Source organism: Dysidea avara, chromosome 12, assembly GCF_963678975.1.
Source record: "Dysidea avara chromosome 12, odDysAvar1.4, whole genome shotgun sequence".
NCBI lineage: Eukaryota > Metazoa > Porifera > Demospongiae > Dictyoceratida > Dysideidae > Dysidea > Dysidea avara.
The window spans coordinates 7806601-7834022 of NC_089283.1; the positions used below are offsets into that span (position 1 = coordinate 7806601).

Below are 27422 nucleotides of genomic sequence, written 5' to 3' on the forward strand. Positions count from 1 at the left end.
ATTGCAGTGCTGCAGTCATATGTACTGTTCTGCATAGAGTGCTTTGTTTTTTTTAGTGCTGCATTGTTAGTTGCTTTGTGTAAAAGAAAAAGTAACTGCATTGTGCTATTGTACACTCTGAACTCAATTTCTTTCAAGCAGTAAACATTGGAAAATGAGATGAAGTGTTCTATAACATCGTTTCTATACACAGTACAAATATAAGGAAAGGGATCATAGAAAAATAAGTATATAGGGAACAAGGGAGGTCACCTACAGAGAGTATTAAGTTACAGTATATAACACTTAGTAGTGAAGTACAAAGGTAGAAGGTTAACTTTTTGTGAATTAGAATATTTTAGATATATAATTTGGATGCCACCTCCTCAAGATACATTTCCACCTTTAACGTAACATGATTATGTTTGTACCTATGGGCTAAATAAAGCAATGTTAACACCATGCAAGAAACATGCAGTTTTGTCAAAGAAGTGGTGATTATACAGCAAAGTTTATTGCTCTCCCCAACCACCTACAACTTAGCCTGTTTGTGCCCCTCCACTATAGATCCGCCCCTGATAGACAATGAGATTTGGCCCTTATTTTATTACTTACTATCCCACCAGGAACCTGCAAGATGTGTGTAGCAGGGAATCAGAAACTTAACATTATTGTTAACTATGTGGAATTAGATCTCAAGTGACTTGATCCACACACACATGGTCAAGCCTAAGAGGGTAGTAGAGAGTGAGGATGTACAATTTGAGGAGTTAGATTCCCAAGCTGATTTTGATAGTGCAGATGATGAGATTTGTCAGCTGTTGCTTTATAAAACTGTGGAACTGTTTGTGACAGTGCACAGTTATTCTTATGATAGCAACCTCATGGAGAAGCAATAAAATCTACAGCTAAGGGAATGCAACAAGTTAAGGTGCTTTGTAGGGAATTATACGACAGTGGGTATAGTCAAAAGTTTCAATCCAATACAAGACACTTTTGCTGAAACAAAGAATGGCAATTGACTATGGAAAGATTGCCATATTAAATTTACAAGAGTTGATATAAGTCCCTAACTTTATGCCAACACACTACCATTACTAGTAATGAGCTGCTATGAGTATACAAAACTTGCTACAAAACGTTCATCAAAATGATAATCCATACTATAAACCTTGAATTCTGCTGTACAATACTGGGAACATCTTTTCAGAGCCCCAAAATAAATTGGCAAACTAATATTATAGAGAGGCAAATTACTTACCATGATGAATAATACCATTGCTGCAGCAAACCAATGAAACCATAATTATCGAGACGATGTTTGACAAAGGTTGCTGGCTAAATCTACTGTTAGGACAAACCAGTTCGTCTTCTCCGTCAACAAGAAAATGTGCCAACAGCGCAATGTGCTAACAACTAAATCAAATGCAGCTGTGACGGACTGTTTCATATGACACAAAGAAGTACATAGTTTGTAATTTTCAATCTTGCTATGTACACTTACACACCCAAATCATGTATGCAAGAAGCCAGCATGTCATAACACTGGATTATTAATAGGAGTGATAATAGCAAGATTTCCACACAAATTATGTAACTCTGTGTTTCACGATTTTAAGTCACAAGGATCTAACATATTTGGAAACCTCATTAATAGGGCCACCACTGGGACCCAAAAAATTGGGCTCAATAACATTATGCTTGCATTATACTCCTAAGTTAATAAAATTCTTATAACTATCTTGGAACACTTTAATAAATGAATACTCTATTAGAGTATTTCACTACAAAGTGACTGTTCTATTAGAGTGTCAATCTAAGGGGCCTTGTACAATGTATTTTAGTGTTCTATTGCAGTTTTCATTCACTGCTCTGTTAGACAGTATCGATATGTAACTAAGATCCATAGTTTGGAAATATCCACCTGACTTAATATGCTGGCATATATAGCACTCCTTATGCTGGCATATTTGACTCAGGCCTACTACAAACAATGACTGATACTTTAATTTTCCAGCTAAGGTTAAGTGTAATTAAGTCTAGGGACTTTCACAGTTAACACCCAGGGTCACTATCCATCCATTGCACCTTGTAAATACAACTCAAAAGGAACTTGTACATAAAGCAGGATATAGTTAGGTTTCTATCACACTGTTCTAATAGAGGGTTTATTAATTACATAATACAAATCATACACACACACGTATGCTTTTACTGCTCTATGAATTTTCTATGTATATTGCATAAACAAAAAAGTAAATTAATTTTCACACTTTGCCTGTGCCCTAGCTAGTTTTTAATAACTGTTGCATAAATTGTAATACCACAATAGTTAACCTGTGACAAAAGAGCTCAAAGAAGCCAGGATGAAAAAGTTGTGAAATCAAGAAATCGCCGCAATGATGTTAATTGATGATGATGTAATCATCTTTTGGGGACACTCAGCATGGCTGTTTTGTTGTACGTATAGACATCGTTTCTTTTTGTATTTACAACAAAACTGAACTGGGGGCTTGATTTTACCTTAGTCTTCATTCTACAAAAAGTGCAGCTGTAGATCAGGTGTTCATGATCAAGAATATAACTATTTGCTTCTTAGTGCATTTGTTATTTTCTTCATGAACATTGACTACGGCATTAGAGTATTTAGATCGAGTGATTTTGCATTGCAACTCAGTACCTGTTACTCTGATTCACTTACAACCACAGAATCCATCCATAGGCAGTTTGGTCCAACCACAGCTTGGTCCATAAGCAGTTTGTCTTGTAGGCAATCAATCTTTTTCTACGAATCTGTATTGTGTGCTTGTTACAAATTAAAAGCTTGCTTTACTTTTCACATAACTCTTACTATAGTTTCTTTAAAACCACAAACGGCGTCCAAATATTGATTTTCAACTTATTCATGTAAACTGTTTAGCAACCCTGTAGGCATGACATCAAATCGGTCTATTTGTACATAAATAATTATCATTAATAATATTTACTATAGCACAATTCAAACAAAACTTGGTACCTATATTTTGCCTTGAAATTTCTTGCAATTGGATAATGTGTTTGTACTCTATAGCAGTTTTTGTAAGGGTGCAAAAGAAGAGGGAGAAAAATTGTTTTGACAACTTTTATCTCAGATATATTAGACTAATGATTATGCTTGCATTTGGTATGTGGATTACTAAAGGTGGAGGGCATTTCCACAAAATTGTATATAATTCATAAAGGTGACTATATACACACATACAAGTGAAAATCACATACATTACTATTATTGTTCTTCCTTACACTGGTGTAAGACTCACATCATCTATGTTTTAATCTACTGGATTGATAATTACCAAAGGCTCAGTGAAATGGCTGAAGATATGTGTAAACATCCGTCGCTGCTGTTAGTTTTCAGCAACAAATTGTGGGCAAAAGTGTGTAGTAGGTTTCCTAGTTTTACTCCATACAAAACTAAACATGAAATAGCACATCTTTAACATACACTGATTCCACCATGTGAAGAATTATATAAAGTAAACAGCTGCTGTAGGTGTCTTAATTACTGCAAATTCAAAATAAAATTATTAATTTGAACATAAAAGTACTGGCATAATACAGACTGCACTAATGACATAATGGTGAGAAGTTAAATTAATTATAAGTATACCAACAGGTTCTAACAGATCAATTGGAATTAAAATTAAATTTTATTGAAGAGATGAACAGATGCGTTTCATACACACTCTATTCCAATGAGGATTCAAACAATGAAGACAATTCCCACAGCTAGTTGCTTTACATCCTTCGCAACTGTTACACCTTTTCCTCCTCTTTCTTCTATGTCGAGCTGCAGAGAAATAAGACATCAGTACCAAAGTGTTCAAAAGGATGACATAAAATTTAATAGTATCAACACAAAAACGGCCAAGCTGTGAAAAAGTGGTGCGGCCTTAAAAAACCTGGGCGGAAAAAGTTGTGAAATCAAAAGTGGTGGCCAAAAAATGGCTGCAATGATGTTAATGCTAATAAAGTTTAAGAATGCACACAGCCATTATTATTTTTTTTTATCATTAACATCATTGCAGCCATTTCTCGGCCGCCACCTTTGATTTTACAACTTTTTAAGATGCACCATTTTTTTTACAGCTTGACTATTTTTGTGTGGATTTCACTTCTTTTTGTACATTATATAAGGCCTCATAACTAGCCTGTGGCTAACTATGAGATTTGTTTTTACTCACATTTCTTCTTTTCTATGCAGGATTTATGAAGACCGACTTATAAATGCATGATTTAATATTTGATAATATTATTGTAATACTCTAATAGAGTGCACATTATTTTGAGGACTTCTAATAGAACATACGTAGAATGTTCTACAATAATCTAGTGCTTCTATTGGTAATTACAAACGTTTGATTATAAGCAGATTTAAACTAGATAACAATTTTATTTACTGTATAAAGCAGAAATTAAGTGAGGTGATCAGCCAAGGCAGCAGTGGTTCAGTGGTTAAAGATGCAGGTGCTAGGTATGGAAGCCCGTCCAAACTCTGGTAAGGTTTTTTGACATTTTTTGTACACCCTTTTTACCCCATAGTGCTGCTCTATTAGAGCATTGCAATCCCACAATTTTACATTTGCTTGGTTTTTGCTTTATAACTCTGCTGCTGTAACTCTATTGCTATTCAACCTATCACAAGGCACTGCTACGATGATCAGCCTATCTACACACTAATTTTCAAGTTATTCCTATACTCGGTTTACCCTGTAGCTGTGACAGAAGTTTGATCTTTTTTTACGTGAATAAACACTCATAACTCCTTGGATATTCCTCACACTCACAGCAAAATTGGTACGTGAATCCACCGTTACATGCTTGTCAATTGTGCCACAGATCGAGGAAATTGAGTTACACATTTGCATTTTATAGCAATTTTTGCAAAGTGTGCAAAAGAAAAATCGAAGCCCCTATAGTCCCTGTGTGGCATAAGAAAAAACAAAGAAATTAAAACAAAACTTTGAACGTCCATATCTCGCAAATGGCAGTTGCGTATTTAAACAAATTTCCATGTGGCATATCCTACCTGGTGGACAGCTATAATGAAAAATGGTGTGCTTTGGAGAAGGGACCATGGAGCTATGTATATGCGAAAAAGCTGTTTTCTTTCTTTCTGTCAATATACTCATGGTGTGGTGCGCCGGCTTTCTTGGCCACACGACACACTACCGTGTATGATATAGTAAAGCATATTACAGATGCACCTTACCATGGTGTATAAAGTATTGACAGAGAAACCAGGCTCACAATATATACCTTCACAGTGTCTTGGCAGTGATAGTTAGGCATAATGAAGCTCAAATGTACATTTAGTGCAACCCATAAATGCTTCCAATGCATATGAAATCCCCATTAATGCTTAAATTGCTATGAAATTTATTTATTCTAGTGACTGACTTACAAAACGTCTACAAACAATCACAGTTCAATAATACTAGATTGTGTACTTGATTTTCTCACTGCTTGAGTCACTTCAGCTCAACTACTGCCTTTTGGCATGCCACAACATGTATTATTATTGCTATACATATATGTTATAATTGCAAAACTCACATCAGTGAGTATGATTCATATGGAGGATACATTGCATACATCATGGGTCCTTTTTTGTGTGTCTCATTTCTCTTCAGCAATGCATCAATTCACAGTAGTACATTCAATAATTTCATGTATTATTAAACAACAAAGACAAAAAAATGAAACTCATTCATATTTCCATACAATGTCTCCAAAAGCCAGTCTAGCAGGGTTGTGTATGCTGTCTAACACATAGAATGCAGCCTAAATCAACATGAATGGCAACACATGCAGTAGAAGTCAGGCCTGAGTCAAGAATTTCCCACAATTTTCACCCATTATGCTCTTTCAGTGTTCCTATTATGCTTGCATTATGCTCCTAAGTTAGCAACATTTGCTACAATCATTTTAGAACATTTAAGCAGTGAATGCTCTGTTAGAGTATTTCATCATAAAGTGACTGTTCTATTAGAGAGTATCAATCTTAGGAGCTATGTACAATGCATTTGAGTGCCCTGTTGCAGTTTCCACTGACTGCTCTATTAGGGAGTATTGTTCTAATTTCATGGAATTAAGCTCCATAGTTTGAAATATCCACCTAATATGATAGCATTATGCTGGCATACGTAGCACTCCAGCCAATTATGCTTTTTTTTTATTATGCTGACATATTTGACACAGGCCTAGTAGAAGTGCAGCAATATGAAAATTTATTTAAATTCCAATACCTTGCACTTTGTTTTGTAACTATGTAGCTGTTACCACTTTGTTTATCAAGCCATGCTATGATTATTGGCCCCAATTTTCAAGTTATTTCCATATGCGGTACCATGACAAAAGTTCTTTCTTTTTAACACAAGCAAACATTTATAGCATCATAAAGTGGAAACTTAGTATATGAATTCACTTTTATAGGCTCTTTATCTGTACCAAAGTTTTCAAGGCAATCAAGCAACGCATTTGTGTTTGAATTGTTGCAAAGTATGCAAAAAGATTAATCTTGGCTAGGCCTGCGCCATACTTTGGGGCATAACAGTAGCCAAAAGCATTGAGCATAATGCCAGCATGATAGGCACAATTTTTATGCACTGGTTATCAGATTGTTACCAACTTCAGAAAGATCTAACTATTTTGGAAAGATGGGCAAATAAATGGAAAATGACATTTAATGTTCAGAAATGTGAATTCATCAGAATAACACACAAGAAAAAACCTATATTTTACCATTACACTTTGTATGACACTGTTGTGCAGGAGGTGACACACACCAAGTACCTAGGTCTTACTGTTGACTCGAAGCAATCCTGGTCTGAACACATTAGACAAAAACTAACAAAGCTAACAGTATCAAAGGATTTTTACAATGTAACCTTCATAGCTGCCCAATCTCGGTCAAAGTGAGTTGTTACAAGTCACTTATTAAACCAATCCTAGAGTACGCCTGTGTGGTCTGGGACCCTTATACACAAAAGGACATCTTAGCTATTGAATCAGTTCAAAGACGGTGTGCAAGGTTTGTGTACAATAGTTATTCTTCATAATTTATGCAAATGCCACAAATATGTTGCAAAATTTGAATTGGCCACCTCTGGCTCACTGCAGAAACCAGTTGAAAGCGATCACAATGTTTAAGATCATGCACCAATTAATAGATATACCAACTGATACCATACTCATACCAGCTCCATCTAACTACTCTCTACGAGGCCATTAAATGAGGCTGTTACAGCCAAACACAAGAGTAAACTCATACCTTAACTCATTCTTCCCTTCAAGTATAAAGATCTGGAATAATTTACCCAATGACCTCATCACTTGTTCAAGTTTAGACCAATTTAAAGCAAGGTTAGCTGAACATCAATTAATCACATAATTAATTTTATTGATTCATTATCTGTGCTTGTATTATACTCTTTGTAAGAGGTTTTGCACAGTAAACAATAATAACAATAATCAGAGAGGCTGAAACTCTGCTTATTTTGCATGATGCAGAATGGGATAGTGTGCAAACATTGTAAAATCAGATTTACAGCTAGGTTGTGAAGAAAAGATTAGTTAAAGATCGATATACTCTAATAGAGCAGTCAACGCATGTTAAAATATCCCAATAGAACATTCAAAGATGTATTAGATATTCTAATAGAACAAAGACACTGGACATACTTGGAGCATAATAGGGGAAATTTTGGAGCAATGCTCAAAAGCATAATAGGCATTTTCAAAAGCATAATGGGCTAAGGCCTAATCTTGGCCCCATAGGGACAAAGAAAAATCAAGACCATATCTCTGGAGTGAATTCAACCAAATTTGCTGCTGTGTGGCCTACCCTACATAGTGGACAGTTATATGGAGAAAGGACGTATGTGTGAAAATCACATTTTCCTGTCAATTTACATAGTATTGGTACAAGCTGTCTTGGCCGCACGATACACCATAGCGTGTGTCTTGATCCAAGCCAAAACAGCCAAACTATGGATAAACAGCACAATGGTGAACCCTACAAAGTCCACCAGAGTTGAAATCAAGACACACGGTAGTGTGTCGTGCGGCCCAAGAAGCCGGTGCGCCACACCATGAGTATATTAACAGGAAGAAAGTAAACGTGATTTTCATACCTTTGTAGCTCTTTGATCCCTTATCCGATTGCAACCAAGTTTGCTGCAAAAGTGCCCACACAGTAGGGGAGTCAACATACAAAATTTGAAGACAATCGCCAAAGCCATTTACGAGATACGAACGATCAAAGTGTCGTTTTTTTTCTTGGTTTTTTTCTTCTACTTTTTTCGCACTTCGCAAAATTTGCAATAAAGCACGAATGCATGCTCCAATCGGGCTGAAATTTGGTAACACATGAAGGCTGATTACAGCAGAATTCAGTACCATGTTTGGTAGGAATCCGATAAGCATTCACAGAGTTATGATCGATTATTCGTGTAAAATAAGGTCAAAGGTCTGTCACTCCCACAGGGTAAACCCCTTGAAGGAATGAGCTGAAAATTGCTATGTAGATGGAGTAACGTACTTTCGTAGGAGTGCCTTTTTGTGGTTTGCAAGGAATCCAGATAAAGGCCGTGGAGATATGACAAACCCAAACCTGTGTCACAATTACGCGATCAATTTTCATGACTAAAAAACTATTAGTTTTCACGCCTACCAGGCAAACCGCTTAGAGCAATGAGCTGAAAATCGGTGTGTGGCTGGAATAATCATCATAGAAAGTCCTTGCAGTAGTACAGAAGAATTAGATCGCAAACTACTAGGTTATGATTCGAAAGCCTACTACATGTAACATATGCGAGATCGAGATACTCTAATAGAACAGTCACCCTAATAGAGCATTCAGCTACATTTATAACTTACTCCATTATAGAATTATATTACATTGAATATTATTCTGTAGGGAGTTTAGATACAAACAGTTAATCTTATAAATAAATCAGCTACAACAAGTCACCCCGTAGAGTTCAGCTACAAATATATCGTTGTATTTGCATTTTAAGGATAAAGGCATATGCCTGTACATCCATAAACAAAATTAATTATGTACTTAGCTATTCTAATTACTATACAAAATCAAATAAGCAATTACTGTGGTGTCTGCCCAGAGATTCAGATTCTGAACAGAGATCAGCTATAAACAAGTTACCCTGAAGAGTGTTCAGCTACAATAAGTTGCTCTGTAGAGAATTCAGCTACAAATAAGTCACTGTGTAGAAAGTTCATCTACAAAAGAGTTCATCTACATAAACCAGTTAGCTACCCTCTATAGAGATCAGCTACAAACAAGTTACTTTATACAATGTTCAGCTACAAATACGTTACTCTGTAGAGAGTTCAGCTACAAACATGTCACACTCTGTAGTACAAACAAGTCACCATGTAGAGAGTTCAGCAACCAATCAAAAGAACCATCCTGTAAAGAGTTCAGCTATACAAACAAGTTATAACTCCATAGAGAGATAAGCTAGAAACAAAAGAGAGCTCAGCTACAAACTTATCAGATTACACTGTAGAGAGTTCAGCTAGAAACATGTCGTGCTGTAAAGAGATCGGCTAGAAGACATCACCTTGTAGAGAGTTCAGGAACAATCAAATCACCCTGCAGATAGTTCAGCTACAAAAAAATCACCCTGTAGAGAGATTAGCTAGAAGAAACTACCTCGTAGTGAGTTCAGCTACAAAGAAGCCACCATGAAGAGAGTTCAGCTGCAAACAAATCACAAGTAGAGAGGTCAGCTATGACCAGATCACCCTGTAGAGAGTTCAGCTAGAAACAAGTCACCCTGTAGAGAGATTAGCTAGAAGAAGTTACCTTGTAGAGACTTCAGCTATAAAGAAACCACCATGTAGAGAGTCCAGCTACAAACAAATCAACCTGTAGACAGATCAGATAGAAACAAGTCACCCTGTAGAGAGATCAGCTAGAAGAAGTTACCTTGTAGAGAATTCAGCTGCAAAGAAACCATCATGTAGAGAGTTCAGCTGCAAACAAATCACCTTGTAGAGAGTTCAGCTACAAAGAAACCACCATGTAGAGAGTTCAGCTGCAAATAAATCACCCTGTAGAGATTTCAGCTAGAAACAAGTCACCCTGTAGAAAGATCAGTTAGAAACAAGTCACCTTGTAGAGAGATCAGCTAGAAGAAGTTACCTTGTAGAGAGTTCTGCTACAAAGAAACCATCATGCAGAGAGTTCAGCTGTAAACAAATCACCTTGAAGAGAGTTCAGCTACAAAGAAACCACAATGTAGAGAGTTCAGGTACAAATAAATCACCCTGTAGACAGTTCAGCTAGAAATAAGTCACCCTATAGAGAAATCAGCTAGAAGTAGTTACCTTGTAGAGAGTTCAGCTACAAAGAAACAACCATGTAGAGAGTTCAGCTACATGTACAAACATGTCACCCAATAGAGAGATCATGCATCTAGAAACAAGTCACCATGTAGAGAGGTCAGCTAGAATACGTCATCTTGTAGAGGGTCCAGCTACCACCCTGTAGAGAGTTCAGCTGCAAACAAATCACCCTGTAGAGTTCAGCTACGAACAGATCACCCCAGAAAGTTCAGCTAGAAACAATTCACCCTGTAGAGAGATCAGCTAGAAACAAGTCACCCTTTGGAGATTTCAGCTAGAAGAAGTTGCCTTGTAAAGAGTTCAGCTACAAAGAAACCACCATGTAGAGAGTTCAGCTGCAAACAAATCACCTGTAGAGAGTTCAGCTAGAAACAAGTCACCCTATAGAGAGATCAGCTAGAAACAAGTCACCCTGTAGAGAGTTCAGCTAGAAGAAGTCACATTGTAGAGAGTTCAGTTACAAAGAAACTACCATGTAGACAGTTCAGCTGCAAACAAACACCCTGTAGAGAACTCAGCTACAAACAAATCGCCCTGTAGATAGATCAGCTAGAAGAAGTTACCTTGTAGAGAGTTCAGCTACAAAGAAACCACCATGTAGAGAGTTCAGCTGCAAACAAATCACCTGTAGAGAGTTCAGCTAGAAACAAGTCACCCTGTAGAGAGATCAGCTAGAAACAAGTCACCCTATAGAGAGGTCAGCTAGAAACAAATCACCATGTAGAGAGTTCAGCCTGAAACAAGTCACCCTGAAAAGAGTTCAAACTACAAACAATGAGAGTTTCAGCTACAGTTCAGTTATGTAAGGAGTAACCTTATTATATATGTGAAATATAATAAGGTGTTATATATTCAGTGTAAAATACACAAATATTTAACCAGACAAAAAGGTATACGCATAATTGCTTCTGGCTTTTGTTCCACAATTCCTGAAGTGAAGAAAAAAAAAACAAGTTAAAAGGAAGCACCAAAGCCAGTTGATGGCCGGCTTTGTGGCTTGCAATATGAAAAGTGATATCTAAACCAAAACAGCCAAGCTGTAAAAAAAAGTGCAGCCCCCAAAAAGGCCAGGGTGAAAAAAGATGTGAAATCCAAGGTGGTGGCCAAGAAATGGCTGTGATGTAGGTTAATCGCAAAAATTTTTATAACAACAATTCAGGTAAATTTGGTGCCGAATCCTAGTGAAACGTGGAAGAGGCAACACAAATTCAACTGAATTGCCGTTATTAAAATTTTTGCCATTAACCTACCATCACAGCCGTTTCTTGGCCACCACCTTGGATTTCACATCTTTTTTCACCCTGGCCTTTTTGGGGGCCGTACTCTTTTTTACAGCTTGGCTATTTTGGTTTAAAAAGTAGATAGCAGCTAAGAAATGACTGGAAATGATTTCATGAGGCACAATTTTGTGAGAGTTTTGTAGGCTGGTTGTTTTACAATGGATATATATTGCTAATTTTAGGCAAGCAGAAAAGTAAACAATTTTTAAGATTCAGTTTGTAAATTAAAATGTTTATTCCTACAAATAATGAACAAACTGCATTTTTTACTGCAATCAATATCAAAGCATGTAAGTAGTTTTCTTAGCTGATTACTCACACTTAATCAGTCACTTACTCGCTAATAAAACAGTCAGTTATGATGCACAACCTTCAATTTCGAAAGCATATAACAGGCTAACATTATAACAGCATAGCTGGCACAAGCCTAATAATTAATGCACTATATACATATATTTTAGGTAGGAATGTAAATATTTGAGACTTCATTTTCAAGGATCATTTGTTTTTCATACAGGTTTGCTAGCAGAAATCTAAGGATAAAAAATTTGCAGACAGCCAAACAACTGTGAAACCAATGAAATTTACACCCTTCAAAATATTTCATACATACATTAATTTTGTAACTGGATCTACAACTTTCCCAGTAAACCACATGTCTACTACATGGTAAAGTGATGCTTGTATCTTGTGTCTCCTTAAGCACATTAGCACAAAACAAAGACCCCACTTGTTTTGGGGGAATATGATGACATTAACACTTTCTCACAGGATTTTAAAAGTATTAAGTCCCATTGTGGTTAATGCATTCTACTGCAGGGCCAGAGGAGACAGTCTGATTGCATGGTCAGGAAATAATGTGGACCAACTATAGCTGACCAGCTCAAACTATATTACTTCCATTCAATCATGTGCAATCTATGTACAACCGTATCTACACGTGCATTTTACAGATGTTGCTGAAAATGCATGGCATGAGTAGTTCTCTACTTTTTCAGCCTAACTAAAGCACAAAACTACACAAACAGTACTTAAAATTACCCTACAGCACATCATAGTGTTCGCACCGTTTTGTACAGTAAGTAATGATTGTGGGTTCTAAATATCACGTGTGATGACAGTTGCATTGTGGGACTTAACACATGTATGGTAGGTGGCTTCTTTGATTCTAAACCAGCACATTTAAATAACAATTCAATCTTTATTAAATGATTATCTTGGCTTGTCACTCCTAGCATCCTTTTATTGAGTGAAGGGCTGGAATTGACAACCTAGGCACCTCAGGACTATAAGCTGTATGCCCATACATCACAACCAGATGAGACTTAGAGTAAAAATCACTCCACTTCAACAACTTACTTTTCTGGTCGAGATACTGAGTAAACTCTCTCCCCCCACATCGCGCCATTTTCAAATAGTGATTGATCTCATGATTGCCCACCAGTATATTTGCGTAATGATTCACTCACTTCATCATAGACTACAAGCAAACCAGTATAGCTTACTTCATTCTTGTACTATAGCTGTGCAGGCATTTTATAGTAGCTGTGCAGTGAATAGCTAGTTGCCTAATCATAAATAATGAATTAATCATAGGCTATTCTACAAGGGGCCGTGCTGCATGGGCTCCCTCTGAAATTTGATAAATCTTGGGGAAACATTGCAAGTCACTGCTAGTTGTACTTGCTTTTAGCATCAATCTTAAAGCATTTTTCAAGCCTTTAAATTGCAAAAATCCTGTAGCTTCTGGGGGCTGCATCCCCAGACCATCACTTGACTAAACTACACTGTAAATACTGATGTATCCACAGGATCGTGTGTTGGAACATTTTGGCGTCTGGAGGACACTTCAGTTTTTACAGCCATATAGCAAGTTGCATCCTGTGCTCCCTGTATGTCAGGTCTACGATTACATACGTAGCTACCTACCTATATAAGAATAAAAAGGTATAGGCTAAGTGACTTGAGCATATTTATATAACTATGAAATAATCACTAAAATTGCATATCTGAGCATCAAAATTTTTTGAAAATTTCCTGGGGCCCCCAGAATTCTCTAGAATGCTTGTGCTCATCGTACTTCACAGACAACTGTGCAACAACTCCTCCCTCAGGCAACACCATGCATATTAGTAGCAACTTCATGGCCTGACTAACTCAATTTTCTTCCACTAGCCCTGTACTGTATACGTAGACTTCCGTGAACATATGGGATGAGGTCACATAACTATGGTAATGCACTCACACAGTTGATTCACAAGTAATACAAATTATACACATATGACTTACCTGATGTAGTAGCTACAACACACTGTGTTCCTGTATATACATACACAATGATGGCAGAATGATGTCAAATGATAACGTTATAACATACCTTGTGGAGTTGATGGAATCATACTGTCAATATGTTCATCTGTATAGAGGGGCCAACAACAATGAATTTTATAATACGTGACTATCTGAGTTAAACATATATGTGACTGAATTTGACAAAACCCAGCTTCGACGCACAAAGCTTCGTTAGGAGATATGGCGATTTTAAGTAATCATTGTGTAATAACTTCCCAGTGCCTACAGCTGTGCAAACAAAATTTGCACCAAGTATGCATCTATTTACTAGCTATCACTGAGTGGGTGATACCCAAAATTAGCCCTGTTTCGGGCAGCTTTTCTCGAGCGGGTAATAATATCACAGGTGGTAGTAATAGGGTGGGAGCGTGGGGGGCGGTGGGTGGGCTTAATATAGGGATATAAAATGAAGCAAGAAGACGATTGGAACCCAGAGGCCAAGTTTGGGCTCTCCATGGCCCTCAAATCACTCCAAACTGACTGAGAACACTATTGGCGAGCTCTCTGTGAAGTCCCAGCTCACTATACACCATTATCACAAAGCCATGGCCATTCAATGGCACCAATCTCCCACTCGTGGCTTTGACAGGGTCGGAAGAAAGCTGCCACAGAAACCAGAATTGCCAGTCCTGAAGGAAGTACAGTGTGGAATATGATAGTGTATTAGGCCAGCAATCCATTTCTGGTAAAAACTTAAGTTTGATATTGTGTGTGTGGAAGTCTTGTTATGTGAAATCCGGTCACATATGACTTTCTTTTTATTACACGCAGATCAGTACACCAGTTCACCTGATAAGATACATATTGTAGTATCTGGTGATGTTATATCTGATGGTATCATCCCATCATCTATCCGTGAATATATGGCTTCAACAACCTTGTCCAGTTTGTTGTTGTTGCTGCTGCTATTGGCAGCAATTCTTCCTTCAGTATCCAGTGATTTATTTGGTGTTACTAGAATGTTTAGTACTCTCAAAGGTAATTTCACACTACAAGAATTACCTGGCTCTCCATCTGCAACACTCCACGGCACTACATGATACAAAATGCTATTAGTATACATATAGCAAATACTATGCAATGCTATTCTGGGGCTTATCTATTGAAAATTACTTTATAGAGTTACAACAAGAGAATAGAAAGAACAAAACAATATATATTAATATTTATAGTGACTATATGGAAAATAAAGTACAGGCATCATAAGTTTCGAGTGCAATAGGCTATAGCTATGGAGTGGCACTTGTCTCATTATGTCTGGGGAATTCAGTAAGTTACAGTTTCAGCTTATACCATGCTTTCAAGCAAGAAATTTGCTCAAATTTAGCTAACCTACTCACTGCCACAACTGCCATAATATTATGGGGGTTTCAATTATGAATGCCTGTAACATCACATTCTAAGCACTCTTTAGCTTCTGTTGAAGTCTTATTAGCCCTTGCACTTATCCTATAGTAGTATGCCGGCGGATCCAGACTTTGTAAAAGTCTGGAATTGCAACTTCAGCCTAGCTGTAAGTCAAAGACCAAAAAAAGGTCAATGCATCACCTGCTGACAATAGCTGCCCCTCACCATAGATACCCTCATTTCTTTCTTTATAACTCCACATGTAGCCTGCTAAACTGCTCCTCTTAAGAATACTGTGACTGCTCTATTAGAGTATCTCTATCTCGACTGCTCTATTAGAGTATCTTGAGTAAGAGAGGCTCTTTCAAAAGGGGTTCCATGTAACCCTTTGAACTCCCCTAGATCCGCCCCTGCTTAAGTGAATGGGAACAGTCCCTTACACACTATTGCAGGTAAGATTATGTCATCGCACACATTTGATCATTGATGATAAGCATTGTGGATAATTCTTCGAAGCGATAGTAGCACTACTATTGAAGAGAAATAGTAAGGAGAAGGTTACAGTGGTGTATTGCTACTAGTGTTGTTTTAGTAAGGACACTTGTGACCTAACATTAGAAAACTGTCGATATCTGCACAATTTTCAAAATGCATTTTAATTGTTTTTTGTTTTCTACTGGGACAGAGGAATGGACTAGCCAAGTTTCAGTTTCCTAAGTTAAGCAACGTTGGAAATACAGCACTAGACAGCCGGACTAGCAAATAAATTGATATGTACAGAAGCTATTGAGAAAAGAATCTACAGGCGCTTACATAAACCATCATAACTTACTGATACAACGACGTACAGAATTGAATCTTGGATCAGTGTGTTTGCTATGAATTTGTGCATCCACCAAGGTATAGTTTTTTCCCCAGGCATGCTTCTTTGTTTGAGAAGGAAGGCAAATTCACTGAAAAATGATTGTCAGTAAATTCTTTCGTCACTGCAACGTAAACAAACATCTGTAACTTTGGAATCTTTTTGTGTATGGAGATGAAACAAAGATTTGTGTACTCCCTATGGACAGGCGAACACGATGATTCCCAGGATTTATCCATTGGCGGCTTAATTCGCCCACCAGCGAGGCGATAAAAACTTGCATAATTTTTTTTCTGGAGCTTACGTTTTTTATCCATAGTTTTTAAATGTGTTTTATTACAAAAGTACTGTTGTGCGTATATCGATGGTTTTCCAAAATTCGGTCACATTTAGTTTTAGTTTTAGTTATAGTCATAGTCAGTTTCGTCAATAATTTTAGTTTTAGTTTTAGTATTTTTTCTTAATTCCTTTTAGTTATTGATTAATTTTAGTTATGATTATATTCTCTGTGTTATTTTAGTTTTAGTTTAAAATGTGAAAATCTTATAGTAGCATTTCTAAAACGTTTTGGTTTTAGTTATAGTTTTAGTAATCTTTTCCAATTCTTTTTAGTTTTAGATTTAGTTTTAGTAAAGTATTCTATTGTATTTTAGTTATAGTTCTTGATCTTGTACACCTCCAATGCTGATCCGGGTCCTTGTTGCATAAACTTTAGCATAAATCCACTGATAATACCTTGGAAAGATGTTTATAAGGTGGTTTTATGAGTATTTGTATTAGTAGTGATCATATAATTATGCTAAGACAAAATTTCATTATAATACTCAGCATATTGATCAAGTAAAGCCTAAATATGAAGGGGCCTGGATCCGCCCCTGCTTTTAGTAAGGTGAATATATTTAAGTTAACTAAAACTATAACTATAAACAAATGTATATAATCACTAAAACTATAACTATAACTAAAATCAAATTTATATTATTACTAAAACTAAAACTGCTTACAATATAGCAAGTTGATCTTATTACTAAAACTGTAACTGCTTGCTAAATGTATTTGATACTACTTCTAAAACTATATACAACTAAAATATCTATATCATAATATTACGTACATACTATTTAATCTATAACTATAGTACATTCGCGTTGAGCTGAATCCTCAAAAACGATTAATAACTTACGATTGCTACATCGCATGGGCCTCCTGTATTGCTCGATATGCAGCGCTTCTCAATCCGCTAAAAATATATTAAAAGTGCTTCATTCGAATGTAAGACACTCCAGTTATGACACTGTAAAGTTTTGCCATACATTTTTAATGGGGAAGCCTCTAAAACGTGGCCCTTTGATGTTCATGTTGATACATGTTTGTAGCGAAGCCAGACGTCACACACCCGCCCTCAACACGCATGATTTCACCATCCGTTATGTAAGAGGCTGTAATACACTTTTACAAGAAAAATAAAACAGTTTTTGTGTGTGTAAAACAGAGTTGCATAAATAGAAGAGTTGGGGCCACTGTTGCACAGTATTTAGAAGATAAGTGGCCTGCTTATATTCAGGGAAAAAAACTTCTTCAAAAAACCAAATTATAACAGCTCAAAATCTGTTATGCAGCATTGGTGTTCCTGCAAGTGAGCCAAACAACACATTCACCACACAGCTGCCAATTGTCTTCTGTTCCCATTTAGTCAATTTGTCATTTTAATCCTTTTCTCATCACTTTGCCACACATGTACACAGTCTTTCCAGCCAGCATTTTGTTTTTGAAGTTACATTCCCAAAAAACTCTAAAAGTTTCAACACATGAAATAATACTGTTTGTATGAATTTGGGCTGATAGTACCTGTAGTGATTTCCAAACACTCCTGCACTGATTAAATATACAAGGGATGGTATGTTCAACTTCTGCTAGCACAATAAAGCAATGATATTTTTTATTAAAGTGCACACACTTACACTTCATCTGTATTTTCATGTACTTCACAGAGTTTAATCCCAGCTACCTGATGACTCCTGGGGAACAAAATCAAGTTGTAACACCAATGCTGCAAATATCAAACAATCTTACATCAGATGAAGTAAGCCCAGAAGAAGACTTGGACCCGTTGCTGCTGATGGAAGATTCGTTAATACCACCATCGCCATCTTCACTATCACTGCTGATTTGGATGAAGAATTGCTCTAGAAGTTCTTCATTATCCAACTCTCATCCAAATACACAACTGGTCTTCCTTCAGTTCTGTTGCACCTCGTTCGTCTCTATATTTATGATGCTGATGGACTATGCAGGGCTGCTCATAGCATACCCTGCATATACGTGTAGTGACATTAAAGCACAAACAGTTTCAATGCTAACCTCTTATCATTAATCATCTTGTACTTAAATCCCATATCACTCAACACTCTTTAAAGCTATGTTCTACCCCCAGAGAAAACACCATCATTCTTAAGTTTGGCCTAAGATGGAGTATGTGACAAAGTTCCAGGGTTCAAAATTTAACTTACCAAAATCTTTGAGAGCGATAGATTTCCTTCCGTCCGTACAATGAATGGATATTGTCTGATAGCATCTCGGTCAAAGCTGTCTGTATCAACATGGACTCATGAACATTTGTACCTGACGATTACAATTGAGCGGGCTTGTGCAAAGTACTTTTTGTACCTTTTTCTTGGCATAGATAAACCGCCTTTCTTGCGGTGCTCCATTCTAACTCTTACAATGGATGTCCTTGAAATCCCTGCGTGGCGTAATGTATGCCAAAACCCAGCAAAGAAGGCATTACATACAATACCGGTGGCCTTCGAGATTCTCTCTGTGATGTTGATAGAAATTTTACATTTCTTCGCTTCTTGCTTAAAGTGCTCCCATAATTTCATAAGTAGATACTTCGTTTGGCTGTTTAACTTCTTCCCACGAGGGTTTCACTCTGCACTCGCTGATGGTGCACTGGACTCCATATTCTCAACAATTAAGTGCGCGCCTGTAACATGGGCTTATGAACAAATGTGTCATGAACATTATGTTTAAAGCACATTATGTTTAAAGCACATTATGTTTAAAGCACATTATGTTTAAAGTATTTGATCTTGTATGGCTTCTTAATCAACAACTCAGGATTTAGCTCAACGCGAATGTACTATAATAAAAACTGTTTGACTAAAATTCACAAACTCAGTAATGTAGGTGCTAGGTAGTAGTGATGGCCTATAGCATGCTAACCGTTTTTGTTAATGGTCACTGTAATTTAATGCTTTTAGCTAATGGCTACATTTATGCATACCTGCTTCAACAGCCCCTATTGAAAGAGTATTTTCTACAAGTGGGGAATCGACATCTGGAAAATGCAACAGACTTACTGATAGTAACTTGGAAAGGGAAGTTCTACTAAGAAAGAATATGGAATACCTGTGACAGAGATTGCGTCAAATGCACTGTATTAAGTGTTGTATTAATCTATTTTATAAAAAAATTGACAGGTCTTGTAATACAAAGATTTTGTATTACTAAGCTGGAAAAATGGTACTGAAATTATAACAAGAGTTTCATTCACATAAAATATAGTCACTTGGTGCTTACTATTAAAGCTAAACAAGGTTTTCTTATACACAACTAAAACTATAACTAAAAGGTTTTCAGATACATAATTAAAACTGTGTCTAAAACTAAAAGGTTTTCAAGTTTTTAACTATTACTAGAACTAGAACTAAAAGGTTTTGATGTACATAACTAAAACTGTAACTAAAACTAAAACTAAAACAACAAAGAGTGAATAACCATAACTAAATCAATAACTAAAAAGAATTAAGAAAGATTACTATAACTAAAACTAAAATTATTGATGAAACTAGCTACAACTATAACTAAAACTCCATACTAAAACAACACTATAGCTAACTAAACCACCATCAGGTCATAAACTATAGCATAATCTTATATTGATGTTTGGATGCTACATATAGCAGTACAGTTTCATTCTGTGCTTTGTTCCACCTGTAGAACCATGTGCAGTGGTCTGAGCAACATAGTGTTGTTTTAGTAAAGAATTTTAGTTTGCTATAGTCATAGCTAGTTTCTTCAATAATTTTAGTTTTAGTTACAGTAATCCTTCTTAATTCATTTTAGTTATAGATTTAGTTATGGATATAATTGTGACTGGGCCTGCAAAAACAGGGAATGTGGGCGCATGATTTTTGCCTACTTTTTCTAACTTTCATCGCTCATAGCTGTTTGTACCATTGTGCTATGGCAATGCAATTTTCAGCTCTTTGTTAGCATTTAATTGGCTTTATGTTACAAGTTACAGAATGGAAATATTATGTCCCAGTACTGAAATATGTTCTGTAGCGTGATGGCATGTAGTTTGTGCCCACATGCCCTATTTTCGCAGGCCCGGTCACATATTGTCTTTGTTGTTTTAGTTTTATTTATAGTTTTAGTTGTGCATAAGAAAACGTTATCTTTCTTAATTCTTTTTAGTTTTAGATTTAGTTTTAGTAAATTATTCTGTTGTTTTTTAGATATAGATTTAGTTTTAGTTAAAATATGGATTCAGTGGCGTAGCCAAGGGTGGGCATGAGCGGGCATTTGCCCAACCATCACAAACTTTTGCCCAACCATCACAAGTAGCTTAAGATTCATGCGAGGATTCACAGCAACACACAAAATCACCCTACTTTGATACTGTAAAGTGTAAACATGTACCTCATTTCTTGAACCATGACTTCAGAAGGGATCGAGATAGATGGTATATCACGTGATCCATTACGCGGAAAATCCCTAGGGAAGTCCCTATAAAAGACGCACGTGCCACGCTCCTTGGCGCGGTTTAAATTCGAAATTTAAAATGGAGTCAAAGCGTGGTACACTACAGTCGTGGTACTGTATCTCTGAGTCACAGTGAGTGATAATCGTCAGTAGGATTCAGTGTGGATGGTGCTGGCAGCAAAAGATTTCGTTTCAGTGGATTTGTCAAGCGTATTTTTTTTGATAAGGAAAGTACCGTATAGCCTACCTTACTGCTGATGAAAGAAAACAGGAAAACGTGACTCTTCTAGATAACAATAATAGTATATGCAAATGGAGCTGGAAATGGAGAAAAGGTCAAGTCATTATAAAAGCGTCACCGTGCACAAATTGTACTGACTAACCGAGTTGTGGTTTACACCAGATTCATGCAAAATGTACATTGGCTGCTGTAAGTCTGGGACGGAGCTTCCTTGGCATGCTGATATTTGTGTTATAGATCATAAATTAGCGCCCCCGGCCTTCATTTGGGACCATGTGGCATTTAATTGAAAAAGCATTTCATATCGCTGTGGTGGTTGGTCTGTAAACTATACTGCCAGTTGATTGTGTTAAATATGTGATGAACTGTTTACATTGTTGGTTCTTGTAGGTTCAGCAGTTTAATGTCACGTGATACTCAGCTACGGCGATCGTCGGTGGATGCCTGCCCTACAAGTTTAATAGATAGCATATAGCTAGTAAATGTTTGCATGCATGCAAGTAGCATTTATTTACACTATAGTATAGGTAGCTGTAGACCTTGTGTGCATACACTTTTTTATATTTTTCTTTGATAATGTCTCACATGAAGGTGAGCGTGTTTCTTGTGTGTGTGTAGTTAAGTTGATGTTATGCCCAACCATCAAATGTTGGCTGGCTACGCCCCTGTATGGATTTGCTTTTAGTTATAGTTTTAGTTAACTAATAAATATTTGCCTTACTAAAAGTAATTTAATAGTTAACTAAAACAACACTAATTGCTACATTTGTAGTTTGTACACCTCAAATCAGTGGCTTCATGCGTATATGCGCATGTACACTTACTCAAACGTTAGTAAACCAGAATTGGAGAAAATAGTTTAATTGTCAATAGGTTAGCAATGTTTACTGTGTTATTATATATAAACAGTACTGACTGATCAGTTGTGAGATTTTTCATATGGTTCAGTCAGGCCGATTTTTGTACTTTATAATGGCCTTGTGGTTGCCGTTGAGTAAACAAAAACTCCATAATCAAATCCTTGTTCTATAGCCAGTAATTTATATAGGATGGATTATATTGTACAAGTACACAAAAAAATTGGAATTTTCGACTAGAGTAGGGACCATAGTACATTGATAAAAAGTACTGAAAAAAGCTGGAGTAGTGCATGATATTAAATCACAGTAAAATGTTATATCACTACTGTGCTCATGATACTATAATAAAAATGCATAGTAGGGATATAACACTTCTTATTGTTTTACTGTGATCTATTTTCGTGCACTACTCCAGCTTGTTTCAGTACTCTTTTATCGATGTACTATAGTCCCTATTTTGACAAGTATTCATTGTTAGGGATAAAACCACCTCTGTACTGTATAAATGTTAAACCTTATCATTTGAATTCATAACAAGGAGATAAACTGTAAGGAATGTTTCCAAAGTAGCTACAAAGAAAATTAAAGCCAAAACTAAATAGAACAGTAATTATTTTTCGAGTTGCTTAATATATGGAGGAGGGAGAACCTAATCTGAGTGAAAGACAGGTTATAGTTCTATAATTGTTAACAGATGCTATGTACTGCATGTTAAGTTTGTATACTACTTTTTTATAGTTTTTGCTTCATCAAGTTTGATTTTTCAGCCAAGAAAAGTGATGAATCTCTGACTTCACTGGTTGCACTCAACGTTGAAACCGGGTCACTACTGCTGACCCGGATGACCCGGATAGCAATCCGGGTCAGACCTGGATGTGACCTGGATTGACCCGGATTAATTAAAGCCGAGATGTGTTTCGGCTAGTCTCAAGTGAGCGAACGAGTCTACATTTTGAGCGTTCGATTCATGTGGAGTAAATATTGCAACTTCAGCCTAGCTGTAGGTTGAAGACCAAAAAAAAAAGAAAAAAAAAAAGGTCTTCACCTACTGACAATAGCTACCCCTCACCATAGATACCCTCAATTTCATGCTACATACTACACTTACTAACAAATGAGCGTGGCTGAGCGTATGTTGGTAATGCGATAAGTGGGCGTGGCTCACGAAAGAGCTACACGATAGTGTTTATAAGTTCCACGTCGTCAAACGAACAATTTCGTTTCTCACGTGATCCAATCCGGGTCAGACCCGGATAAATTGTAAACCGGGTCAGACCTGGATGGCCCGGAGAAAATGTGACCCGGATGACCCGACCCGGTTTCAACGCTGGTTGCACTTACTCTGATGTCTTTGGTTTAGAAGCATTTGTGCTTGTGCTGGTAGGTGCATAAACCACTATAGTGGCAATATAAAAAATGCACAGAAAAGGCATGATGTTTAAACAACAACTGTTTTTCGTAACAGAAGTGTTATATATTTACAGATACGTATCAATAGTAAAACAGTTAGTACTGTTTCTCCAAGTGTTTCAATCCTTTTCATCTGGCTTCAGTTGAAAAACTGTCCTCAATCGGCAAGAATCGCCATCAGCTCACTCAAATACTTTGCTCATGAAGATGACAACAAGGTGACCAATCTTGAGAGATTGCTGAAAGCAACGCTACTTGAACAGTGCCACAGTGGACCATATCAACTTGTAGATCAATGGAATTTATGGCTCGGGTCCACAGAGTATACAAATCTCAAAGAGAAATTCTTTTCTAAAACATTACGCAAATTTATACCCATGTATGAACCATCGTAACTTGGTGAAGAAACATCAGAATCAGTAAAATTTGAATATCATTTTATTCTTTGTGACATCAGCATTCCAAAAATCGTATTAGTAAGTCAGTGTGACCTTCCATATACAAGTTATCAACCAGCAACTATAGTGGCTTATGCAGATACGGTGCATGCATTTTGTTAAGGTGCATTTTGTTTTGTTAAGATGCATGCATGGTGAAAACAAAATGCTAAATGCATTTTGTTTTGAGAAGAGGCGGAGCCAAGTAATTTTAAATGATTATTTGGGATTTGTCAGGTTCTTATGGTCTTTATGGATAGGGGTTATACCCGCTACATTTCTCTCATTGAGAGGTTCGGAGTGGAGAGTTAAATCTTTCTATGAAGGTGGATTTAAAAGTAATTAGAAGTTTCCAGTTCTAATGAATAACAAGCATGTTCGTACAAATTGCCCGTCAACTCCGAAAACTCGGGGTAAGTCATAACACAGTAAGGGTATTGGAAAATGTCGTTGGATTAAGTAATATAAAATAAAAAAATAGATTGAATTTGATATTCTAAATACAAAAATAGATACACAGTGTCAATATTTGTATTCATTGAATCATAAAATAGACACTTTATATCTATTTTATGATTCAGAATCCAAAATTCCATTCAAGAATAGAATCAGAAAATAGATACAAAGTGTCTATTTTATGATTCTTTGATTTAATAGATGGCTATGTAGTACCCATCTATTAAATCAGAATGTAATTTTGGATTCAATAATCATTAATTAATTTAGAATTAGAATAAAGAACAACAGATGGAGACTAGAGATAAAGAATAATCTAAAATTAAGCAAAGTTAAATTTTTCAAATTAAATATAAATTTAATATGCGATATAAGGTTTTGCAATTAATATTTGGGATAGAAGCTAGACATTGTAAAGTTGGAAGTTATTTGGGATGAAGTAGTCTTTTAGAATATTAAAAAAAGGAATCATCTTAGTATAAAGGGAGTTTTGGAAAATAAAAAAGAAAGTAATGGAGAATGAATTTTTTAAATTAATTTTGTCATCGATAGTGAAGAGTACTGTGAACGAAAGTTATGAAATTTGTTGTTTTGGCAGATAGTGATATCGTACCTTTAGTATTAGGGATTTGCAAGGAGTTTTTGGCAAAAAGAGATTTGTAATGAGATTGAATGTGAGATTTAAAGTCAAAAATCCCGATATCAAGTGATCTAGTTATGGGTAATTTGAATCTATGTGTACATGTAGGGGAGGAATGAGCCGGTGGTTGTGACAAAAACCTCGGATGACCTATAATTAGGGGTGAAAGGCCAATCGTATTTTCAAGTAATTTAAAATGATTATTTGGGATTTGTCAGGTCCTTATGGTCTGACAAAATGCATGGTGCTTGCTTAAGAACCTCATAAAAACTTTTACTGCTAGCACTTAATTAATTAAAATTACATAATGCTTAACACTTGACAGCCAAAATCTGCTATCAGACAAATTTAATACCTTTTATTTATTTTTAAAATCCTTTTTGCAAGTGCTTGACCTATGTCTTCAATGTATTTCAACACAATTTATCTAAAAACCAGAATTACGTAGCTGCTTAGTGGGTCAGTTACCAACACATTGATGTGTAGGGTGTTGACCAGAATGTGATACAATGAAATATAACAATGGAACACACAAACAAGAGAGTACTGTAGATAATGCCAACACTATACAATGTATTTTGCATTAAACTATAGAATAGTTGATTATGGTTATGTAACATGTAACACATAAAGAAGCAGTCATATAAAAGTTAATATGGTCCCCCAGGATTGCTGTTTGTCCAACACATTACTGTTTCTGGTATTTCACACCTGCTAACCACAATGTACACTTTTGAGTGTATTAGCTGATGTAGACAAACCGCATACAAGTAACAAAATACTTTCAGGGTTTCTATGGGGCTTGCATTGAATGCAACAGTGATAGAATTTTTTTAAAAAAAGTAACATGTACAAAATGTTCATCATACAGTTGATTTTGGGTTGGTTGACTAGGAAACAAATTCACGAAAAAGTCATGTGCTTGAAAGTAGCCTATAAGATCAGTGACCTTCAGTTTAAACTAGTCCTGGGTCAGAGTTTTATCAGTAATCTCTCTATGCATGTGATATTAGTTTTTTTTTGCATTTGGATCTACAGTGGACAACCAACTGGAAATCGGATGTACACTTGTATGGTACAAATATTAAAGTGATCACCTGATGAATCAGTCGTATTATGGTACTAAATGTACATATTAATTCATAATCTATGCTAACTTTACAACAAATATTTCACCTGATGATACAGATTTCACCACTAGGCTCAGCTTTTTGGTAGAACTTCTGTTTTTAGTACCCCCTAGGTTACTTGATGAGACTAAAAAATAATGAAATTCAAATAGTTAACCAAAACAATAAATTACCTGCACAGCTAGTTGAATTATGTGGTCCTGGAAATAGAAATACCAAATTACAAACTGACAGCGATTGACCTACACAATAATACTGTACCTGCAGGATGTTCAGTTTCATTACTGTTTAGCGAGGTAACTTCATGACATTTTCTTGTTACAAGTTGACTTAGTGGTCCCCTGTATAGACAAGCATCAATATGATATTCCAGAGCAGCTGTGTAGAGACTTTGATCAGCCATTTCAGTGGGCGCAACTTTTCTGACCAGATCATTATTTGAAATTAACGGATAGCGGATCTCTCTAAAAATATTCTTGATGACAGCCTTTGTTACTTTCTGGTTGTGTTGTTGCCACTCATTTACTGCTAAGAACAGATCTATCTCACTAACGTTGAGATCAGAACTCTTACAGAATGCAAGCACAACTTCATGTGGAAGTTTAGTGAAGTCTGAGTGATGGACAATATCACTAGCATTAGCACGCATGTACTTCAAACAATTGTCCAGTAACTGGCCACAGTTTCTTTCGTGTGCAAATATGGCAACGGAGATGACATTACTGCTGTCTATTGAAGCTGTGGTGAATATGATTAAATTTGTCACCAATGATGTGATCTTGAAGTGCATGGCAGCACCCAGCATATCCAGACATGTAGCAGGGTTCACAACCACCTTGCCTGTGTAGAAGTAACTAACAAGACTGGAAAATGTCTCTGCATCCACTGATGGAAGTGGTATCTCTATTTCTCCACTGGTGTGAACATTATCATTGAACATAGCACGGAACACTGGTGAACTAGCTGCTAGTATAGCTTTGTGACCACTCACACTACCACCATCAGATGTTACAAACATCACATCTTGTGTGCTGGGATCTTGTAGTATAGAGCTTAACACTTCACAACACCAATTCGGTTCTTCTAGCACCTCCGCCTTATCCTGGTCGTCCAGTACACCAGACACATCTCGCTCAACATTACTGCTTACTATTTTCGTGCGAGACGATGAATGACTACCCATTGAGCAGCTAACAGGTTTCGCACTTTAAAGTTTAAGCACAGGCATAATAATTACTCTGGTTC

General features: G+C 36.4%; 1 protein-coding gene and 2 long non-coding RNA genes across 3 annotated transcripts; all 3 read right to left on the minus strand.

Annotated features, from left to right (window-relative positions):
* Positions 1-3605: 3605 nt before the first annotated feature.
* Positions 3606-27420, minus strand: LOC136240777 (uncharacterized). Its single transcript, XM_066031813.1, has 8 exons — positions 26439-27420; positions 26351-26377; positions 26224-26304; positions 15027-15056; positions 14814-14978; positions 14050-14088; positions 13962-13991; positions 3606-3808 (listed from the first exon to the last, which is right to left on the minus strand). The coding sequence occupies exons 1-8, from the start codon at positions 27358-27360 to the stop codon at positions 3669-3671; spliced, it is 1434 nt and encodes a 477-aa protein (XP_065887885.1). The 5' UTR covers positions 27361-27420; the 3' UTR covers positions 3606-3668.
* LOC136241102 (uncharacterized) lies at positions 17895-18441 on the minus strand. The gene is made up of 4 exons (XR_010694161.1): positions 18307-18441; positions 18195-18251; positions 18082-18143; positions 17895-18025 (listed from the first exon to the last, which is right to left on the minus strand). It is a non-coding gene; the product is annotated as an uncharacterized lncRNA (long non-coding RNA).
* On the minus strand, positions 18455-19142 carry LOC136241104 (uncharacterized). The gene is made up of 3 exons (XR_010694162.1): positions 18744-19142; positions 18595-18695; positions 18455-18545 (listed from the first exon to the last, which is right to left on the minus strand). It is a non-coding gene; the product is annotated as an uncharacterized lncRNA (long non-coding RNA).
* Positions 27421-27422: the final 2 nt, after the last annotated feature.

Coding starts and splice junctions, on each gene's coding strand:
- LOC136240777 (XM_066031813.1), bottom strand. CDS start 27,360: ATGGGTAGTCATTCATCGTCTCGCACGAAAATAGTAAGCAGTAATGTT. Junction 14,979..15,026: donor TGTTGCAGATGGAGAGCCAG/GTAATTCTTGTA, acceptor TAAACATTCTAG/TAACACCAAATAAATCACTG. Junction 14,089..14,813: donor TACAATATGTATCTTATCAG/GTGAACTGGTGT, acceptor CCCTCTATACAG/ATGAACATATTGACAGTATG.